Source organism: Manis pentadactyla, chromosome 6 (genome assembly GCF_030020395.1).
Source record: "Manis pentadactyla isolate mManPen7 chromosome 6, mManPen7.hap1, whole genome shotgun sequence".
Classification (NCBI taxonomy): Eukaryota; Metazoa; Chordata; class Mammalia; order Pholidota; family Manidae; genus Manis; species Manis pentadactyla.
Genome location: NC_080024.1, coordinates 128,899,351 through 128,919,694, shown reverse-complemented (window position 1 = coordinate 128,919,694; position 20,344 = coordinate 128,899,351). Strand labels below are relative to the sequence as shown.

General features: G+C 35.2%; 1 protein-coding gene across 4 annotated transcripts in view; it reads right to left on the bottom strand.

Annotated features, from left to right (window-relative positions):
• PIK3C3 (phosphatidylinositol 3-kinase catalytic subunit type 3) overlaps positions 1-20,344 on the bottom strand; it is a 158,447-nt gene that overhangs the window by 67,636 nt on the left and 70,467 nt on the right. For all 4 annotated transcript variants that reach the window (XM_036885051.2, XM_036885053.2, XM_036885052.2 and 1 more), the window contains 3 exons: positions 17,557-17,711; positions 15,975-16,065; positions 4,486-4,553 (listed from right to left, as the gene is read on the bottom strand). In XM_036885051.2, the coding sequence (XP_036740946.1) occupies positions 4,486-4,553; positions 15,975-16,065; positions 17,557-17,711 (314 nt within the window). The remainder of the gene's footprint in view (positions 1-4,485; positions 4,554-15,974; positions 16,066-17,556; positions 17,712-20,344) is intronic.

The following is a 20,344-nucleotide window of genomic DNA, read 5'->3' as shown; positions in this document are numbered from 1 at the left end:
CTAGTCTGGAGGGGAGGAAGAGCCTGGAATGGAAGTAGAGGCTGGAGCGGGGCAGAGGCTGGAGCAGAGGCAGAGACAGAGATGTGCTTGCTGCATGCAGATTTTGCAGGAGGCAGATGGTATTCTAGCACTTGACTTGCCACTGTAAGAATAAAGCTTGGTGTAAATCCTTTTACTCCCAACATTCTGCTGTCATTTTTGTCTCACCAAATCCAGAATGAACTTTCCCAGGGCTGAAATTCCCCTCAAAGAAGACACCTTACCATCCCTCACATTTGCCTATTTTGTGTTTCTGCTCATGTTGCACTACGTACCAGAAACACCTTCCCAAACTACATCTTCCTTTATTCTACTCATCCATCAATTACAAGCAACAATTTACTGCTTCTAGGAAGTCTTCACAGACCCTAACAACTTCTTTCATCTCTGACTTCCTAGAATCAGCATAGCCTCTCACAGACTTTTTAATAATGTTACTTTGTCACTGTTTCATATGTTTAACTCCTAGTTCCCTTCACAGATTATATGGAAATTGATGCTGATGCCATATCTCAAAATTTTTCAGTAGCCCCTGACATATCAAGTATAGTCTCATACACAGATATATTTTAAGAGCTGATAAAAGTTAGAGTCTTCCTCCCCCAACTTCCCAGTGCTATGCTTTATCATGATAATAGGTGTTCTCTCAGAGTTGTATAACCTAAAATTTTCTGTAAAGTGGTATGAGGAAGTGAACCATGATACTATATACACTATATCATGTGCCCAAGAATTCTAAACCAAAAATTCAAGGCGGCTTTCTTGAATCATGAATCAAGAAAGCCTTCTAGAGCCACAGGATATATATAACTATTTAAAATAAAAATTAACTGAAATTAAAATTCCAGTTTCTCAATCACACTATCCACATTTCAAGTGCTCAACAGCCATGTGTGCATCACTGTGGATTATTTCCATTACTGCATAAAGTTTTTCAGTCAGCTCTTTTCTAGATGAATAAGCTAAGAACAGTTAAGACAAAGTCATATTTCCTATTCACAGTATTCCAGGATGTTTGATCACCTGCAACCACAACCTAAATGTCAAACAGTCATTCTCAACTACAAAATGTCAACAGTCTTATTCAAATCCAATCCATACCTTTCTATCCTTTAAAGTCCTTAACTATCTCCAACACCTCAGTATATTCATTGTCTTTTCCTGTGTGTTTACAAAGCAAACTCATTTCGAAATGAGCAATACAGATGACCTCAACACAGAGGTGCCATTGCTCTGTTCAGGTTTTCTTGACCACCAAGTAAACAAAATGACCACAGCTAGCTCCTGTGATTGAGGATCTGTGTTGGCACTCATAAGGGTCATATATATCAAACATCTCTCAAAATCATTCATGCCAAAGTTCTGCTGTAACAAGAAAGTCCATCTAAAGTAAAAATAACAGCATCATCACCAAATATGAAGGACAAATTTAGATCAAGATTAGAAGACCCAGATTTAAATCATTTCTGAATTCTCTGCTCACAGCAGTAAGTAGACTATACAAAGCACTCTAAGGTAGCCCTTTGAAATCTGTCATCTTCAAGTAGAAATGCAGACAAAACTGTCTGGGTATCCATTGTAAGATGACATCAGTGGGCTACCTGTTTCCTGGCAATTTCATTTTGTGGGGTAAATAACCTTTATTACCTTGAAAGGTCTTAAAAGTTATAGAAAAACATGTCAAAGCATCCAAAGTTTACTTTCAATTTCAACATACTGAAATAGCTATAAAAATAAAAAGGTGAAATGATTTATAGATCCTGATGCCCAACACTTTTATAGATTGGAGGCTATAACACCCCTCTGTGGCTTAAAAGGTTGACACTATTCAATTTAAAAGGATTATCTGCAGAACTATAGGCCCCTGAGGATTCAGCTATAGCAGGAACCCCATTTAAATCACTAGGAAAATAATAAATGAAAAAAAAAATACAAAATATTCAAATGGACATAGCATAATCAATTAAAACTTATATTTTAATACATTTGTTATAATAAACTTTTTAAGTTGTCATATTTAATTAATATTTTAATACTATTGTGTCCATTTTCAAAGAAAAAGAATGGTCACTTTATACCCACTATTTGAAATTATTTCCCATATTTTCACTCTACAATCACAAAATAAATATCTACCAAAGTCAGAAATCCACATCAATAGCTTTTCTTCCCCAAGAGTATTTCTGAATATGTAATATGCAGACTGCAAATACGGGAAAAACAATTACTCCTCAGAGAATGAACAGACACAGCACATGGTATTGCTTCAATGAATCAGAGACATAGTGGGAAAACACAAATCAAATCTAAGTTTGATGGAATGCTTATAAGACTGGGAGCTGGGGTTGCACTTTGTTTATTATCTATGAAGAAAACAAAATGCTCTTTCTGAACAGAAACTGTTGCCTTGTTGGAAACTGTTCATCTAATAGGTTTCCTACTATTCAGCTACCTTCAGAATGGTTTGAAAACTCTTCTTACTTGAAATAAGACATCAAGATTGTATTTTCAGATTTCACAATGAAAGCTGGTCTACAGTAAATCCAAAAAGTACACAATTTTAAAACACCACATAATCAGTATATTCACACACAGCTCTTAAGTGACTAATTTATAAATTATGAGCCAGAGAAAAACTTTCCATGAATACTGCAAGGAAATAAAAAGACCTATAAAAGAATTCTCAGTAAATAATTTTAAAAAATACAAAATCTTAACTCTACAATACCTTTGAAGCTTTAAATATCTACTCAAAAACTCGGCAACATGCTGAATAATACGTATTTTTTTGTTCTCTTTTAAATATTTGGGTTTTTCTAGAGGAAATACTTTTCCCTAACACCAGTGAACAGACCTACATTTAAGAATTCACACTGGAATATGGAGAACAGTAGCAAAGAAGAGGTTACAATAAAAGGAAAGAGCAGCTATTTGATACTCCAGAATTTCTAAGTAACCTTTTCAAAGTAAAAATGGTGATTAACAACTAGTCAAAATATCCTATGGGCGTATTTCCAAAGACATAATGAAATTTACTGTGAGGGAAAGTAGTTTTATGAATATTATATTGAACTGATAAAGTAAAAGTAATGAATTATTTTTCTTCCCACTAAGGGCATAAAAAAAAAATCACAGGTTCCCAAGGGGTAGAAGGAATATAGATTTATTTAAGATTGATAGTAGTTTTTCTTCACTGTGAAGAGAACAATAAAGGAATAAACAATGACTTATTGTTTGTGTAAAGATGAAGACCTGTGTTTGTTAAAAGAGCCCTCTGACTTTAGTTACTCATTTCATGGCTACAGTGCAATTTCAGAATAACATTATGCTTGGTGAGTGGGAAAATGAAGTTAAGGCATGATTTGACCTACAAGACAGTTTCTCCAAACTCAGTCTAAAACAAGATAGTATTTTGTTTAATTTCTTCATGAAAGCAAAATATCTCGTTATTCTTCAAAAAGAATGAGTTTTCAGACCGGATATATGTTGACTTGTACTGTTGAAGTAAACACTGTAAAATGAGCAGCAAGATTAGATCAGAGATCATTTCTATGGTAAAGAGCACTAAGTATGTCCAGAAGTTTAGAAAGTGTTCTCTCAAACATACAGAAGGCTTCAGGTACAGCTTACCCACCTGGCTCTGCCCTTTGTTTGCTTTGTAAAAGTGGATATGGCTCTCATCTAGTGTTTAATCCTCTTTCTTTCTTTTATTGAACCAGAATACTTCTCACTGTGGCTTAAGCTATGTGTCCTTTACACTTCCAAAGTCTGTGACAGATAAAAGGAGCCAGGATTCATTTTAATTGTGTCCCAGGAAGTCAGTTCTCCTTTCTGTGCCATAATTTCTCTTTCCTTCAACTCACTCAAGACACTTGTGTTCATGTAATACAGAGATGCTTATATTTGTCCTATTTAACTTCACACGGACAAATGAGAAAAGGTCACTGAAAGTACTCTGTAAATGGCAAAGTGATAGATAATTAATGTAGTCCTTGTTCACACATTACCAAGTTCAGGTACATTATGCTTCTGCCTCAGTTTCCTCATCTATGAGATAATTAAGTCCAAATTCCAACCTCCCATTTTTGCATGATTCCAATGTTTTGGTAAATAATGTGAAAATACATACTCCCAAAGGGCTGTGAAGTTATCATACGCACACTGCTTAAGCAGCATAAAAGGCAAAATAGACATTAAAATAAAAAAAAATTAATACCTTACCCACTTTTATCTCAGATCCAGGAAAATTAGTGAAAGGAAGAGAAACAGTATAGCTAACAAGCATAACCATGAGCACAGCTATAAAGGAATACAGCTAGATAGATATAAATACAGAATTTAGGATGCTGATGATTACTTACACCTTAAACTATCTTTTATTTACAGTATGGGAAAAAATAGTCCAAAACAGTAATAAGAAAATAAGCAGAAAATTATTCTACCTACCAGTATAAATAGTTAGCCAGTGTTGAGTTTTTGCAAGCCCTTGATATCAAGAAGGTACAGAGATCTTGCTGAAAAAATTAAAAGAAATATATGTATATTATAATGCTATCTGGTATTAATAAGAGGGAAATAAGACAACTTACATTTCCCTATTAGTTTTCATTTACATATCTTATGTCACAAATCAGATTTTCATGCATTCACCTATCCCTCCATACCTCCATCCAATATTTATTCTAAACCAGGCAGTAAGTGAGAAGTTAAAAACATCATGGTTTGCACAGTTCCTTTTCCTACTGGAAGCCTAACATTTGGTGGAAGAGAGAGGCTTTAAACAGTCATAGAAATAATTTAGATAGGGAGGTTGAAAAATGCAGCAGTAAGGATATGATATTTAGGTGAGACAAAAATGACACCATGGACAAAGGCCCTGAACTATACTGTCCAGAGAAAAATTTTAAGGCCCAGTGTAGCCCAAAGAAGGCAAACACTAAACCAAGGAAGTTTAAAAGCCAGGCAAAGGCCAAATTATGCAAAACCTTAAAGGTCACACTATTCAATATGGATCCTATTTTCAAAGTCACAGATACTCAACAAAAGGCTTTAAGCAGGAGAGTGAGATGACCTGATTTGTATTTTATGAAAATAACTTCAGTTGCACTGAGAAGTACAGACCTGAGTACAATTAGGATGCTATTACAGTCTAGAAGAGTAAAAGGTGAGAGTGGAAACAGAAGTAGACACATTTTTTTAAATACTCTGGAAGTAAAATTAATAGGACTTGGTGATGTAGAAGTTGACATTAACTCCCAAATTTATGGATGTAGCAAATGGGTTGATTTGTTATACCACAGATGGAAATTCCAAGTGAGGAACAGGGAGAGAGAGTTCTATTTTGAAATAATAAATTTGAAATGTCTGTCAGACAATGGAGATCAAGTAGGTATCAGGATATATGACTCTAACATACGAGAGAAATGTGCTAGAAACATAAATTTGAGATTATCAGTACAGCCTAGGGCAAGAGTATAAATTGAGAATAAAAAAGTACCCTCAGGAACATTAAGATGTCAAGCAGTAGAGAAAGTGCTGACAAAGGAAACTGAGAAGGAAAAACCAGAGAGCTAAAGAGGTAAACAAGGGATGCAGGGTATCATCTCACCCACATGAAGAGTTGAGTTTTTCAAGAAGGGAGTCGTTTACTTTGCTGAATACTGCTGAGAGGAACTGAAAAGTATCCACAACTAACAAACATTAAAGCCATTTACTACTTTAGCAAAGCAAGTTTTAATATAATGATGGGAACCAAAGCCTAGAATGATGTGATTAAAAATGGAAATAAAGTTATATATATACAAACAACTCCTTTAATAAAATAAGGTGCTATTGCAAGGGATGTGGTGTGAAGGGACAGTTTTGTGTTTTGTTTTCTCTGAGTGTTTTAAATGGGAGATACTAACAAATATTTGAATATTCCACCAGGAAAAGAAAAGAGCCTGTCTTGGAAGGGAGTTTATTTCTTCCAATTAAGAAAACAAGAAGAAGATGGAAAGGGAATTGGAAATGAGACCATTCTTACTTTTTTTTGTTTCATTAAGTATGAGACAGAATTGTCATTTGGAGATTGGGAGACAGAACATGATGAAAAGAGTAAAGAAAGTACAGAAGAGTCACTGCAGAGCAGGAAGAGCAACCAACCTGGAGAAATGAAAGATGGTAGGCAGTGTTGAGTGCCCATCTGATATTTGTGACCAATATCCTTACACTGATACCAACATGCTAAGCTATGTACTTTTCTTCAGCAATATCCAGCACAGAGAAATTAGGTAATTAATTAGCCTTATCAAGGGCCGAGATTTTCCCAGGAAAACTGAAGGTACTAATAAAAAAATGACTAAAATGGTGAACCATAGGATAAAAGCTATATTTAAAGGGGATGATAAACAAAGAAAAACGTAGGGCTCAATGAATTAGAAGTTTTAATGTAGTAGGGGTTCCTAAAAAGTAAGGTAGAGTAATGGAAGGCTGTTCCCACAAAGAACGTATGTCAGTGCTTTCAGAGGTAGCAAGAATCCTATCTCTAACCTTAAAGCTAAAACTTTAGCACTGCATTTTAAACGTGTAACATTTAAAAACTCAGTAAGGACACACCTCAATCAGAAAACCATAATGCAATGTTGAAGCCATGAGTTTAACAGGGAAGTTTATTTTTGATTATATGACAATGATATCATGTTTTTATATAGTGGTATATAGACTTAAATAGAAAACACATGTGTTTCATTTCATATTATGCTTTTTTCATTAAAAAAATTTACTTTGTGAGACAAGACACATGTTCTATTAATTTTTAAACAATCTAGATATGCAGTATTTTAAAGTTTTTAAACAATTAGAAGAATGTGCTTTAGGCAAGAGAAAATGACCTCCTGTTGAAGGTCAAAGATATAATAAGAAATGGTAAATAAGGATACAGGTAAGTATCACTAAATAGTTACTGACTGCATATAATAATACTATTTTCTAACATCGATCTAATTAAATATGACAGCTAAAATACTGGATAAAAGTTACATATGATAAAAAGTATACTGCATTAGAGGAAGGTAGTACTAATCATGCCAGATGTAAAAGTAAGGGTAGATGTTAAAGAATTGATAGAGACAGTATAACCTCCTAACTGGGATAGATATGGAGTTTGGGGAAGGGGATCAAGTGAAGTACAGGCAAGAAAAAAAAAAAAGATTGGAAACTATCACGTAAGATGGTAGAATAAATCCATATACAGATCTCATCACAATTAAAACAAATGGGGGAATTAAACATGGTGACGTGAGAGGTGAGACAGAGACCTCCTCCTAAAACCACATATAATATGAAAACATAATTACTACAACTAATCCTGAAAGATCAACAGGAAAGAAGGCTGTGCCAGACAGCATACACCTGGAGGAAAGAATAAACCTCACAAACAGGGTAACATATCAAAGCCAAGACCCAGTGGAACCCAGCACACCGGTGGGAGGAAGAGAAACAGAGCAGGGAGGGAGAGGAGGGCTGGGACTGCTGAAACCTCTGCTCTGGAGGTTTGAACATACATTGCATGGTGCTATGGTGATTAGTGGGATTGGAAAGCTAAGACAAGCAGAATATCTGGAGAGACTGACATTCTAGCTGATTGTGGAAAACAGAGATCTATATCTGGCTGATCTGGGTGGGCAGTCTGAGAGACTTCCTAAAAGTGAGACGGCTGCTAAAGGGGCAAGGATTGCACAGAGCTTACTGCTCAGGAGAAAGGACAGGTAAACAAAATTGTCCAGGTGCACTCTGCCCAGCAGGTTGGGAGCTTTCATGATCTTCAGATGTTCCATTGCGCTGGCTACACAGCTCCAAAGCCCCCCACTGTGATACACCTGCTGCGCCCTCCTCGCAGCCAGCTCTCACCTGGCTCGCAAACTGGCAAACCCTGCCTTGGCATCAGGCCAGCCGGAGGGAAGCCCTGCCTACAGAAGCAACAAATGGAAAGCATAGAGGCTTACACCTGTGTGTTCAGCCCACTGGTTGTGCCAGTGGAGACAGACATAGCAATCGGGAAGCAGGTAAAAGCTCTTTCCTCCTCCCAGGAACCAGGACAATTTGCCTGCAACCTCCCGACAAAGCTCCAGGGGCAGAGCAGCTCCAGAGAGTAGAACTTCTGGGCACTAGAGGGCATCACATACAAATATGAAACGTCAAAGGAACCTGGTTCAAAATAAAATCTCAACACCAGAAAAAGAATCAAGTGATACTGAACTAATAAATACTCTTGAAAGAGATTTCAAAATAAAAATCATAAACATGCTCATGGAGGTAGAGAAAAATATTCAAGAACTCAGGAACGAATTTAGGATGTAGATCCACTCATTGAGGAACCAAATGAGGGTATTAAAAGCAGATTAGATAATGTGGAGGAAACAATATATAACATATAAATTAAAGAAGAGGAATACAAAGAAGCTGAGACACAGAGAAAAAAAGGATATCTAGGAATGAAAGAATACTGAGAGAACTGTGTGACCAATCCAAACGGAACAGTATTCGCATTACAGGGATATCAGAACAAGAAGAGAGAGAAAAAAGGGATAGAAAGTGTCTTTGAGGAAGTAATTCCTGAAAACTTCCCCAATCTGGGGAAGGAAACAGTTTTTTAGACTATGGAAGTCCACAGATTTCCCAACACAAGAGACCCAAGGAGGACAACACCAAGAAATAAAATAATTAAAATGGCAAAGATCAAGGATAAGGACAGAATATTAAAAGCAGCCAAAGAGAAAAAAGATCACATATAAAGGAAAGCCCATCAGGCTAACATCAGACTTCTCAGCAGAAACCTTACAGGCCAGAAGGGAGTGGCATGATGTATTTAATGCAATGAAGCAGAAGGGCCTCAAACCAAGAATACTTTATCTGGCAAGATAATCATTTAAATATGAAAGAGAGATTAAACAATTTGCAGGTAAGCAAAAGATGAGAGAATTTAACTCCCACAAACCATCTCTACAGTGTATTTTGGAGGGACTGATATAGATGGAAGTGTTCCTAAGGTTCAATAGCTGTCACCAAAGGTAATAAAAAGGGCTAGACAAAGAGCATAGATATAATATGTCATATATAAAGAATGGAGAAGAAAAGGAGGGAAAAAAAAAAGAACCTTTAGATTGTGTTTGTAACAGCATTCTAAGTGAGTTAACTTAGACTCTTAGATAGTAAGGAAGTTACCCTTGAACCTTTGGTAACCATGAATCTAAAGTCTGCAATGGCAATAAGTACATACCTATCGATAATCACCCTAAATGTAAATGGTCTGAATGCACCAATCAAAAGACATAGAGTCACTGAGTGGATAAAAAAACAAGACCCAACTATATGCTGTCTACAAGAGACTCACTTCACACACAGACATACACAGACTAAAAGAGAAGGGCTGGAAAAAGATATTTCATACAACTAATAGGGAGAAAAAAACAGGTGTTGAAGTACTTATATCAGACAAAACAGACTTTAAAACCAAGAAAGTAACAAGAGACAAAAAAAGACATTGCATAATAATAAAGGGGTCAATCCAAAATGAGGATATAACCATTATAAATACCTATGCCCCCAACACAGGATCACCTACAAATGTGAAACAAATACTAACAGAATTAAAAGGGGAAACAGAATGCAATCCATTCATTCTATGAGACTTCAACACTCCACTCACTCCAAAAGACAGATCAACCAGAGAGAAAAATAAGGAGACAGATGTACTGAACACATTAGAAAAGGTAGACCTAACAGACATCTACAGAACTCTCCAACCAAAAGCAGCAGGATACACATTCTTCTCAAGTGCACATGGAACATTTTCAAGAATAGATCATATACTAGGCCACAAAAAGAGCCTCAGTAAACTCAAAAAGATTGAAATTGTACCAACCAGCTTCTCAGACCACAAAGGTATGAAACTAGAAATAAATTACGCAAAGAAAACAAAAAGGCCACAAACACATGGAGGCTTAACAACATGCTCCTAAATAACCAGTGTATCAATGACCAAATAAAAACAGAGATCAAGCAATATATTTAAACAAATGACAACAATAAGCACCGCAAAATCTGTAGGAGACAGTGAAGGCCATGCTAAGAAAGAAGTATATTGCAATATAGGCATACCTCAGGAAAGAAGAACAATCCCATATGGACATGCTAAACTCACAATTAACAAAACGAGAAAAAAAAGAAAAAATGAAGCCCAAAGTCAGTTGAAAGAGGAACATAATAAAGATTAGAGCAGAAATATATAAAATTGAGAAGAATAAAACAATAGAAAGAATAAATCAAAGCAGAAGCTGGTTCTTCAAGAAAACAAACAAAATACATAAACCCCTAGCAAGACTCATCAAGAAAAAAAGACTCTACACACATAAACAGAATTAAAACTGAGAAAGGAAAAATCACTACAGACACCACAGAAATACAAAGAATTTTTAGAGAATACTATGAAAAATTATATGCTAACAAACTGGAAAACCTATAAGAAATGGACAACTTTCTAGAAAAATAAAATCTTCCAAGGCTGACCCAGAAATAAATAAAAAATCTGAACAGACCAATTACTAGTAACGAAATTGAATTGGTAATCAAAAAACTACCTAAGAACAAAACTCCTGGACCAGATGGCTTCACCGCTAAACTTCATGAAACATTTAGTGAAGACCTAATACTCATTCTCCTTAAAGTTGTCCAAAAAGTAGAAGAGGAGGTAACACTTCCAAACTCATTCTACGAGGCCAGCATCACTCTAATACCAAAACCAGGCAGACACCACAAAAAAAGATAATTACAGACCAATATCTCTGATTAACATAGACGCAAAATACTCAACAAAAATATTAGCAAACCAAATTCAAAACTACATCAAAACAATCATCCATCGTGATCAAGCAGGATTCATTCCAGGGATGCAAGGATGGTACAATATTAGAAAATCCATCAACATCGTCCACCACATCAATAAAAAGAACAAAAACCACATAATCATCTACATAGATGCTGAAAAGCATTTGACAAAATTCAACACTATTCATGAAAAAAACTCAACAAAATGGGTATACAGGGCAAGTACCTCAACATAATAAAAGGCCATATACGACAAACCCACAGCCACACATCATATTTAACAGCAAGAAGCTAAAAGCTTTTCCTTTAAGATCGGGAACAAGACAAGGATGCCCACTCACCCCACTTTTATTCAACATGGTTCTGGAGGTCCTAGCCACAGCAATCAGACAACACAAAGAAATAAAAGTCAACTAGACTGGTAAAGAACAAATTAAACTGTCCTTGTTTGCAGATGACATGATATTGTACATAAAAATCCCTAAAGAATCCACTCCAAAACTACTAGATCTAGTATCTGAAATCAGCAAAGTTGTAGGATACAAAATTAATACACAAAAATCTGTTGCATTCCTATACACTAACAATGAACTAGCAGAAAGAGAAATCAGGAATACAATCCCATTCACAATTGCATTAAAAAGAATAAAATACCTAGGAATAAACCTAAGCAAGGGAGTGAAAGGCTTATACTCTGAAAACTGAATGACACTCATGAGAGAAATTAAAGAAGACACCAATAAATGGAAACACATCCCATGCGCATGGATAGGAAGAAATTAATATTGTAAAAATGGCCATCCTGCCTAAAGCAATCTACAGATTCAATGCAATCCCTATCAAAATACCAACAGCATTCTTCAACAAACTAGAGAAAATAGTTCTAAAATTCATGTGGAACCACAAAAGACCCCGAACAGCCAAAGCAATACTGAGAAGGAAGAATTAAAGCTGGGGGGATTATGCTCCCCGACTTCAAGCTCTACTACAAAGCCACAGTAATCAAGACAATTTGGTACTGGCACAAGAACAGACCCATAGACCAAAGGAACAGACTGGAGTACCCAGACATAAAACCAAGCATATATAGTCAATTAATATATGATAAAGGAGCCATGGACATACAATGCGGAAATGATAGCCTCTTCAACAGCTGGTGTTGGCAAAACTGGACAGCTACATACAAGAGAATGAAACTGAATTATTGTCTATCCCCCATACACAAAAGTAAACTCAAAATAGATCAAAGACCTGAATGTAAGTTACGGAACCATAATACTCTAAGAAGACAACATAGGCAAAAATCTCCTGAATATAAACATGAGCAACTTTTTTCTGAACGCATCTCTTCAAGCAAGAGAAACAAAAGCAAAAATGAACGCATGGTACTACATCAAACTAAAATGCTTCTGTACAGCAAAGGACACCATCAACAGAACAAAAACGCATCCTACAGTATGGGAGAATATATCTGTAAACGACATATCCAACAAGCAGTTAACATCCAAAATATATAAAGAACTCACATGCCTCAACACCCAAAAAGTAAATGAACCAATTAAAAAATGTACAGAGAATATGAAGAGACAATTCTCCAAAAAAGAAATTCAGATGGCCACCAGGCACATGAAAAGTACTCCACATCACTAATTACCAGGGAAATGAAAATAAAAAACACAATAAGCTATCACTTCATGCCAGTTAGGATGGCAGGTATCGAAAAGACTAAGAACAACAAATGCTGGCGAGGATGTGGAGAAAGGGGAACCCTCCTATGCTGCTGGTGGGAATGTACATTAGTTCACCCATTGTGGAAAGGAATACGAAGGTTCCTCAAAAAACCGAAAGTAGAAATACCATTTGACCCGGGAATTCTACTCCTAGGAATTTACCCAAAGAAAACAACTTCTCATATTCAAAAAGACATATGCACTGCTATGTTTATTGCAGCACTATTTACAATAGCCAAGAAATGGAAGCAACCTAAGTGTCTACCAGTAGATGAAGGGATAAAGAAGAGGTGGTACATACACACAATGGAATACTATTTAGCCATAAGAAAGAAACAAATCCTACCATTTGCAACAACATGGATGGAGCTGGCGGATATTATATCAGTGAAATAATATGTGAATTAAGTATTCACTCAGTGAAATAAGCCAGGCCGAGAAAGACAAGTACCAAATGATTTCCATCATGTGTGGAGTATAACAATGAAGCAAAACTGAAGAAACAAAACAGCAACAGACTCACAGACTCCAAGAAGAGACCAGTGGTTACCAAAGGGGAAGGGTGGGGAAGGGTGGGGGAGGGAGGGAAAAGGGGACTGAGGGGTATTATGATTGACACACATGCTGTGGAGGGGATCATGGGGAAGACAGTGTAGCACAGAGAAGGTAAATTCTGACTCTTGGCATCTTACTGTACTGTTGGGCAGTGACTGCAATGGGGTATGGTGGGACACGATGACATGGGTGAATGCAGTAACCACATTGTTTTTTCATGTGAAACCTTCATAAGAGTGCATATCAATAATAACTTAATAAAATAAATAAATAAATGACTGTAAAAAATAAATGGGGCAAAAGTTCTAATTAAAAGAGAGTAGTAAAGTGGATTGAAAAAATGAAATATAGCTATATTTTTTCAAGAGATAAACTAAATTATAAGGCCACAGAAATAGTGAAGGGAGGAGACTGTAAAGTATACCAGTGAATACTAGTCAAGACAAAGTTCTACTAATATCAGACACTACAGACTTTGAGGCAAAAAAAAACATGATTAGATTTACATGACTCAATTTACTTGAATGCACCTAATAAAATAGCTTCAAAATATTTAAAGCAAACACTAACAAAAATAACAGAAATACAAGGAGAAATCGACAATTACACATTATACAGAGAAAATTTTTTAACAGATCAAGCAGCAAAAACCTTAGGCAAAGATAAAGAAAATTTCCACAACACAATGAATAAGCCTACTCTAGTGACACACATAGTGGTTACCCAAGACTGGGGAATATACCTTCCTTTCAAAAACCTGTGGGATTTATGAAAAATGACCATATTTGAGCAATGAGATTAACTGAGTTCCTGTCTTCTTTCCAACATTTAACAAGACATGCACAGTGGCTTCCTAAAACTCCATGAGAAAGGGGAAAGGAAAGGAGAAGAAAACAAGACTCCTCAGGTGTCAGGGAGGAGAAAGAATATTGATATCTGTAATGAGAAGAAGTCAGGGGATTCAGCTTAAACATTTAGTTGTTTAGGGATCTTAAAGGTGATGACTGTTTGTGCAGTATTATGACTGGGGGCTGGGGAAAGAGAAAAGAAACAGCTTTCAAAACAATGCACCTGCCTTCTGGGATGGCCTGGATTACCTGAACCTTTTAAGGAACTATTCATCTGAGAAAAAGCCAGATGGCTTAATTACTGGGTAACAACAGACAGGTTTTTCAGTCACCAGAGAAATATCATAAATACCTATAAACTATTTTTATTTTTAGCCTAAAGGTTTTGAGTGATACGTAGTGTACAAAACTGTATTCTGGACATAACTTTCAGAATCTAATCAGTTCACACAATCTTCAATGCAAACCAACCTGGCTCAAGCCACAGCAAGTCTTATCTGAATTATTTCAATAGCTTTCAAGTAAAAGTCACTTGATGCCATAGCTTACAAGGCTCAGCATGACTGATCTGCTCGTTCTTAGACTCATTCTTACACCATGCTTCCTTTTGCTCACTCCCCAGAACCAGGCACACTGGCCACTTGCTGTTGCTCACACACTTAAGCTCTGATCTTAGAGCCTCTATATTTGCTTGTTCCCTTTGCCTAAACTGCTCCTCTCCCAGACCACCACACAGCTGTTCCCTTGCCTGCTTCATCTTAAAAAAGATGTTACATTTCCAGGGAGGCTTTCCCTGACCAATCCTTTCAAAATTGCAACTGCCTAACTCCATTCCAACACCCCCTATCATCCTTCCCTGATTTATTTTTCTTCAGAGAATAGATATCATTACCCTCTTCTACTATATATAAATATTATTGACTATCATTAGGCCAACACTAGAATGTAAGCTCCAAAAGATCAGGATTATGACTGTTTTATTCTCTGCTGCACCATCCCTAGCACCTAATTTAGTTTCTGGTACATAGTCAAGAACTCAAAACATATGAATGAATGAATGAATTACTGAACCAATAAATTGGTACCTTAGCTTTGAAAGGTCAAAATAATTAAACTGGAGCTGAATCCTTAAAGGGCTCCCTTAAGAATTCTACAATCCTGTAAAGTTTTTTCTTCATTATTTTCTATTGTATCAAGAAGTAAGTAGACATGCAAACATTGGTTAACAGTTAATACTGAAGACAAAAGTCATTCAGATATCAACACTAACTCCTAATATTTGATTAAAGCAATACACACACAAACACACAAAATCAATGGAACTTTCTAATATCAAAGCATGTATTGTTTGTTTTCAACATTAGAGGTGTGAAAGATTCTTTTCAAGTTAGAAGTCTTATGGAGATAAACAACAATACCAAGTAGATCATCTTCTGCAAAGGTACTTCCAAAGGTACTTTTCAGATTAGTATTGGACAAATAGGTGTGTTTTACCTCAAAAGTTAGTCTACTTCTATAAGGGACTTAATTTTTCTGCATGTATAGATAAAAACAGCTGTTTAGTATACTATCCTTAGGACCAAAGTTATACATTTCTACACTGTAATCACAATCACTGACAATTACAAGTAATGTTAATAAATTTGTTGCCAATAAATATTCTGAGTTTCCTTAATAAAATATTTAAGCCCAGTTTACTTTCACATTGCATATGAATCCATTTATATGCCCAAAGCACCTATAAAATGCCTTGAATTGAAGATTATCTGGCACTTTTTGCTGAGAGGAAAAGTCATAAACATGCATCATAAAACAAGTTATTTAATAAAGTTGTAATATTTAGTTTATTAATCAAAATCAGTGTTTTAAAAACCAACATAAAATGTTTATCTGGTAGGACATCTACTATAGGAAACTTGAAAGGCTTTATACCCACCTCTAGATTTTCACCATCCGAACCTTCTTTTATTTTAGATGCAGGGGGAGGGGAAGACACTGGAGGAAGAGGGCTGGTTATAATTTGGGAGCTGAAAAATAATAGAAGATAACACTGTCTGTAAGAGAAAGTACACATTTTTAGCAGAGTTCACCTCAACTGTTTCTGGTGAAAGCATCACTTCCTAAACTGTGTCATGTGCAACATGAAACTCACATTGTGTTCTGGAAAAAGAGGCACCAAAGTCAAAGATTATGGGTAATAAGCCTCTTGGAGATGTACATGCAAGTCTAAATATTAAAGGTTTGAGTCCTGTAACTAAGTACTGTAGTTTTTTTTAAGTCCATTTTACTTTCAACCAGCATTTCTCAAACATATTTGACCCCAAGACCACCTCCACCTCTTTCTTATCTTTTTAAAAAAACACATGAAAAAGTGACCAGCAGACTATAATTTGGGGAATATGGGATTACAGTTTACATCTAGTCCTAAAACCTTGAAGTTTTTACCTTCTAATAAAACACTCTGGGTAGCATTAGTAAGGAAAAAGATACAGAAACATGACTGGAGACCAAAGGCCTCCAATGCCCAATGGGAGAAAAGTAAGGGGTCCTTCTCTTAAAAATGGAAAATAATGAAGCAGCCTATGGAAGAAAAATTTTTTTTTACCACTTTTCAGTTCTCTAACTGAAAGGCAAAAGATAAGAAAATAACGTTATTATAATCATAAAGAAAAATTCAGAAATATAATCTTGGGCTCATGGGATACCTGAAATACTGGACTGATTCAGAAAATCTGAATTCTAGACCTTATTAGGTCATTCACAAATCTCATGATATTCACACAACAGTTTTACATTTCTGAGCCTCAGTTATCTCACCCAAAGGTTCCTATTTATCTCATATTTTAAGATTTTATGAAAAGCAAAATGGCAAAGTAGAAAGAATACAGGCTTTGGAGTCAACTGTATCATTTACAAGGTGCTAAGACTTAATTGTTATTGTTGTTAATAGCTGACTTTTAATTTAAGTAACACATTTTTTTATTCAGGTTAACTACTGAAAGGGTGAAGAGTAGCCAATAAAAAACATAACTTTACAATAAAATGTTTGAGTCCACTAACATGCCCAACCTTCACTTTATTTTTGCATGACCAATAATAGTATCGAACACTTACTGAGCACTACAGTGAGACACTTTTTGAAAGGCTTTATGTATATTAACTCAATCTTTCAACAACCCTTGAAGATCAGTTACTAGCTATATCCCCATTTTTAAGATGAGAAACTGGGACCACATAGAAAATATGTACCTTACACAAATTTACCCAGCTAGTAAATGGCAGATTCAAGATTTTAACTAGGGAATTTTGACTCAACAACCTGCAGAACAATGCTCTGGACTATATTAGTTTGTGTAGTTTGTGTTCTGTGAGTACACAAGCCATATTCATTCGTAAAACTTTAAATTCAGTACTGATTAGGGTTTGGTTTGGTACGTCTGAGGAAAAAGGAAAGGAGACAGTTTGAAAAGTTGGGAAGCTATCGGATTTGAAAATGAGTCCTCTCTGGACATCCATACCTATCTATTTCTGCAGAATTTATTCCAGAACTCGACACACTCTCTGACACTGAGCCCTGACTATCCTTCTTGGTGGGTTCTAATCCATTCTTTATGTCATCAAAATTTTCATATTTGAGAGCTTGGACCAGCTGTAATAGGTACATCAACAAATCCTGGAAAACAAACAAAAAATAAGCTAATATTAGAAAAACAAATATAATATGATTACAATCGTAATTTGTTCCTAAATATCAATATCAAGCTAACAATTTACTTTCATCTACCACGTATCAGCAGTGCCACCTCTGGCAGGTTATTAGGCTACTTAACCTCTTTGGGTCCTCACCTGTAAAATGGATGTAATCATAAAAATCTTAGAGATGAGTTGTAAGGATTAAATGAGGTAACAGAAGAAAGTTACAGAATAGCGCCCAGCACAGAGTAAGTGGCCAGTAAATACCTTGTTTAAAGTAGCACCCAAAAAGCAAATCAAGCAAAACACAAAAATTGAGATGGTTCGTGTAAAACTAAGAAATAAGGAAGGACTTTTTTTTTTCAACAACAGATCAGATAATGGCATTTTATGTCTAAGATTACATAAGAAATTCCAATTTTTCAAGTTTTCAAATAATTTTTGTTTCATAACCTTTTCAGGAAAGGATTTTTGCTTAATTCTGTGAGGTTTTTGTTTCATTTTGTTTTGTTTTCCCTGAAAGCTCAGGTTTTAGAGAATGTGGGGTGCTACTGTAACTAGAAAATCCTGTAAAACAGATATTTTCATTTTAAGACTCTTGCTTAAGGGAAGTACTTAATTACCTGCCAACTACCAATAACAGCTTGAACAAAATTAATTCAAAAGCCTAAATTTCCCATACCTATATACTGACAATCAATGAAATAATCAAGACTAAAAAGTATCAACACTATTATTTTTCTAAGTTTTCTCTTAACATAGGAAGATGATTTTAGGATGGAAATGTTCCTGGCTTATTCTATGAATGTAGTTATTCACGCTTCCCAATGAATATTAATAAAACTCACAACACTATGTTTTTAAAAATAATCACAAACTGCAGAAACTTATAGAACTCAAAAAAATTTTAAATAACTATTATTTTCTGGTTCCAAATGCTACTCATCTAGCTAGACTCTTCGAATCTCATAATTAGATAACTTTGAAACTCTGTGACTCCCCAGTAAAAATTCCATAGCCAACTCTTTCCTTTCCTATTTGTAACAACTATAGCATTTGTAATTACTTGCTTATTTATTCTGCTCTTTCCCACTATAAGGACACAGATCACTTCTCAATGGTCTGTTAACTCTTATGTAATATCATAATATATTTTTCTTTCATAATTTTTTTTACACTTATACAGTCAACATTATCAATTCCCAAATGCTGACACAAAGTAATATACATGATTTCACCACTAAACATTATTTTTTTCACAGAAAAAAATTAAATGAAAGGTTCACTGGCTTACTTACTCTGGTTCAAATATATTAATGTCAGTGGCCAAAGAAATAAAGTGACTCTGTATCAAAGCACCTCTACAGCACTTTAGTTCTAACAAAACATTTTTTTAATTAGAGCGATAAAGATCTGATTTTCTCTTATTTTACTCAAGATTCATGGTATCTAATACCTATAGGCATGCTTAGATGCTTTTTCTTAGGAAAAAAGTGTGTTATATAACAGAAAATTGATTATTTAACGACAAGCATCCTTAGGAGGGGTAAATAATTCAGTCTCATTACTATCCCAAGACATACTTGGGAAATGCTGCTGAGCGATCGATCACCTGTTATATTTTCCCAATTATAGAAAAGATTTATCACATGAAATGAAAAGGGCTGCATTGTTATTAAATTTGTCAGGAAGGAGAAATTCAGAGGAAAACTTTCCTTTTTTTAAGTCACCCACTGCCATTCAATATGTTGGTCATTAGATATTCTATATTCAAACTACTCTTTCCTTCATTTGTACAAAGTCTGTCTGGCCATTATGTAGTCAACATTTTGAAAAATACAAAATGTCTCCAAGCATGAAGGACATAAATATACGAATAAAACAAAGGGGAAAAAAAAATCAGGTTTCCATCTCAGGTAATTCAGTAAAAATAACCCTAGAGCTATGAAATACTATCTAAATAGCGATCACCACTTTTCTCAATAACTTAATTCTAATGCTTCAGAGTACAAATGCAAAGTTCTATTACAAAATCACTCACAGACTTCCCAATTCTTACTGAATTAAGAGTAACTCTTCATATAGACATTTACAATGAGAGAGACACAGGTTCTGATCTTGCCCAGACTCCTACATATATCCCACATTCCTGTTAAAGTGAAATACTTTCTATTTTTCCCATGCTTTTCAATCTCCTTGCTTTTGTTCATACTGTATTATTCCCTTGGAATGTGAACTCATGCCCAACTATGAAAATTCTCGTCTTCTCTCAATGTCTATTTCAAATGCTACTTCCTCCTCAAATTCTAATGGAGAATCTCTCCTTTTGAGCCACACAACAATAAGAAATATGGCTTAAAAAAATTCCTAAAAAGAATTATAAACAAATCGAAGATTTTACAAATGTGCAGCCATTATGGGAAATCCATCAGCATAGGTTTTATATAATATATATTATATACTGATATTTTTCTGATAGCATGTTGATATAATCTACAAAATATAGAAACCCACCTAACATTTATTAAAACTAATAAGAAAAATCACTAAGCTGACTAGATAAAACATAAATATTAAAACAAAATATAGTTTTCCATTTAACAAACCAAAGAG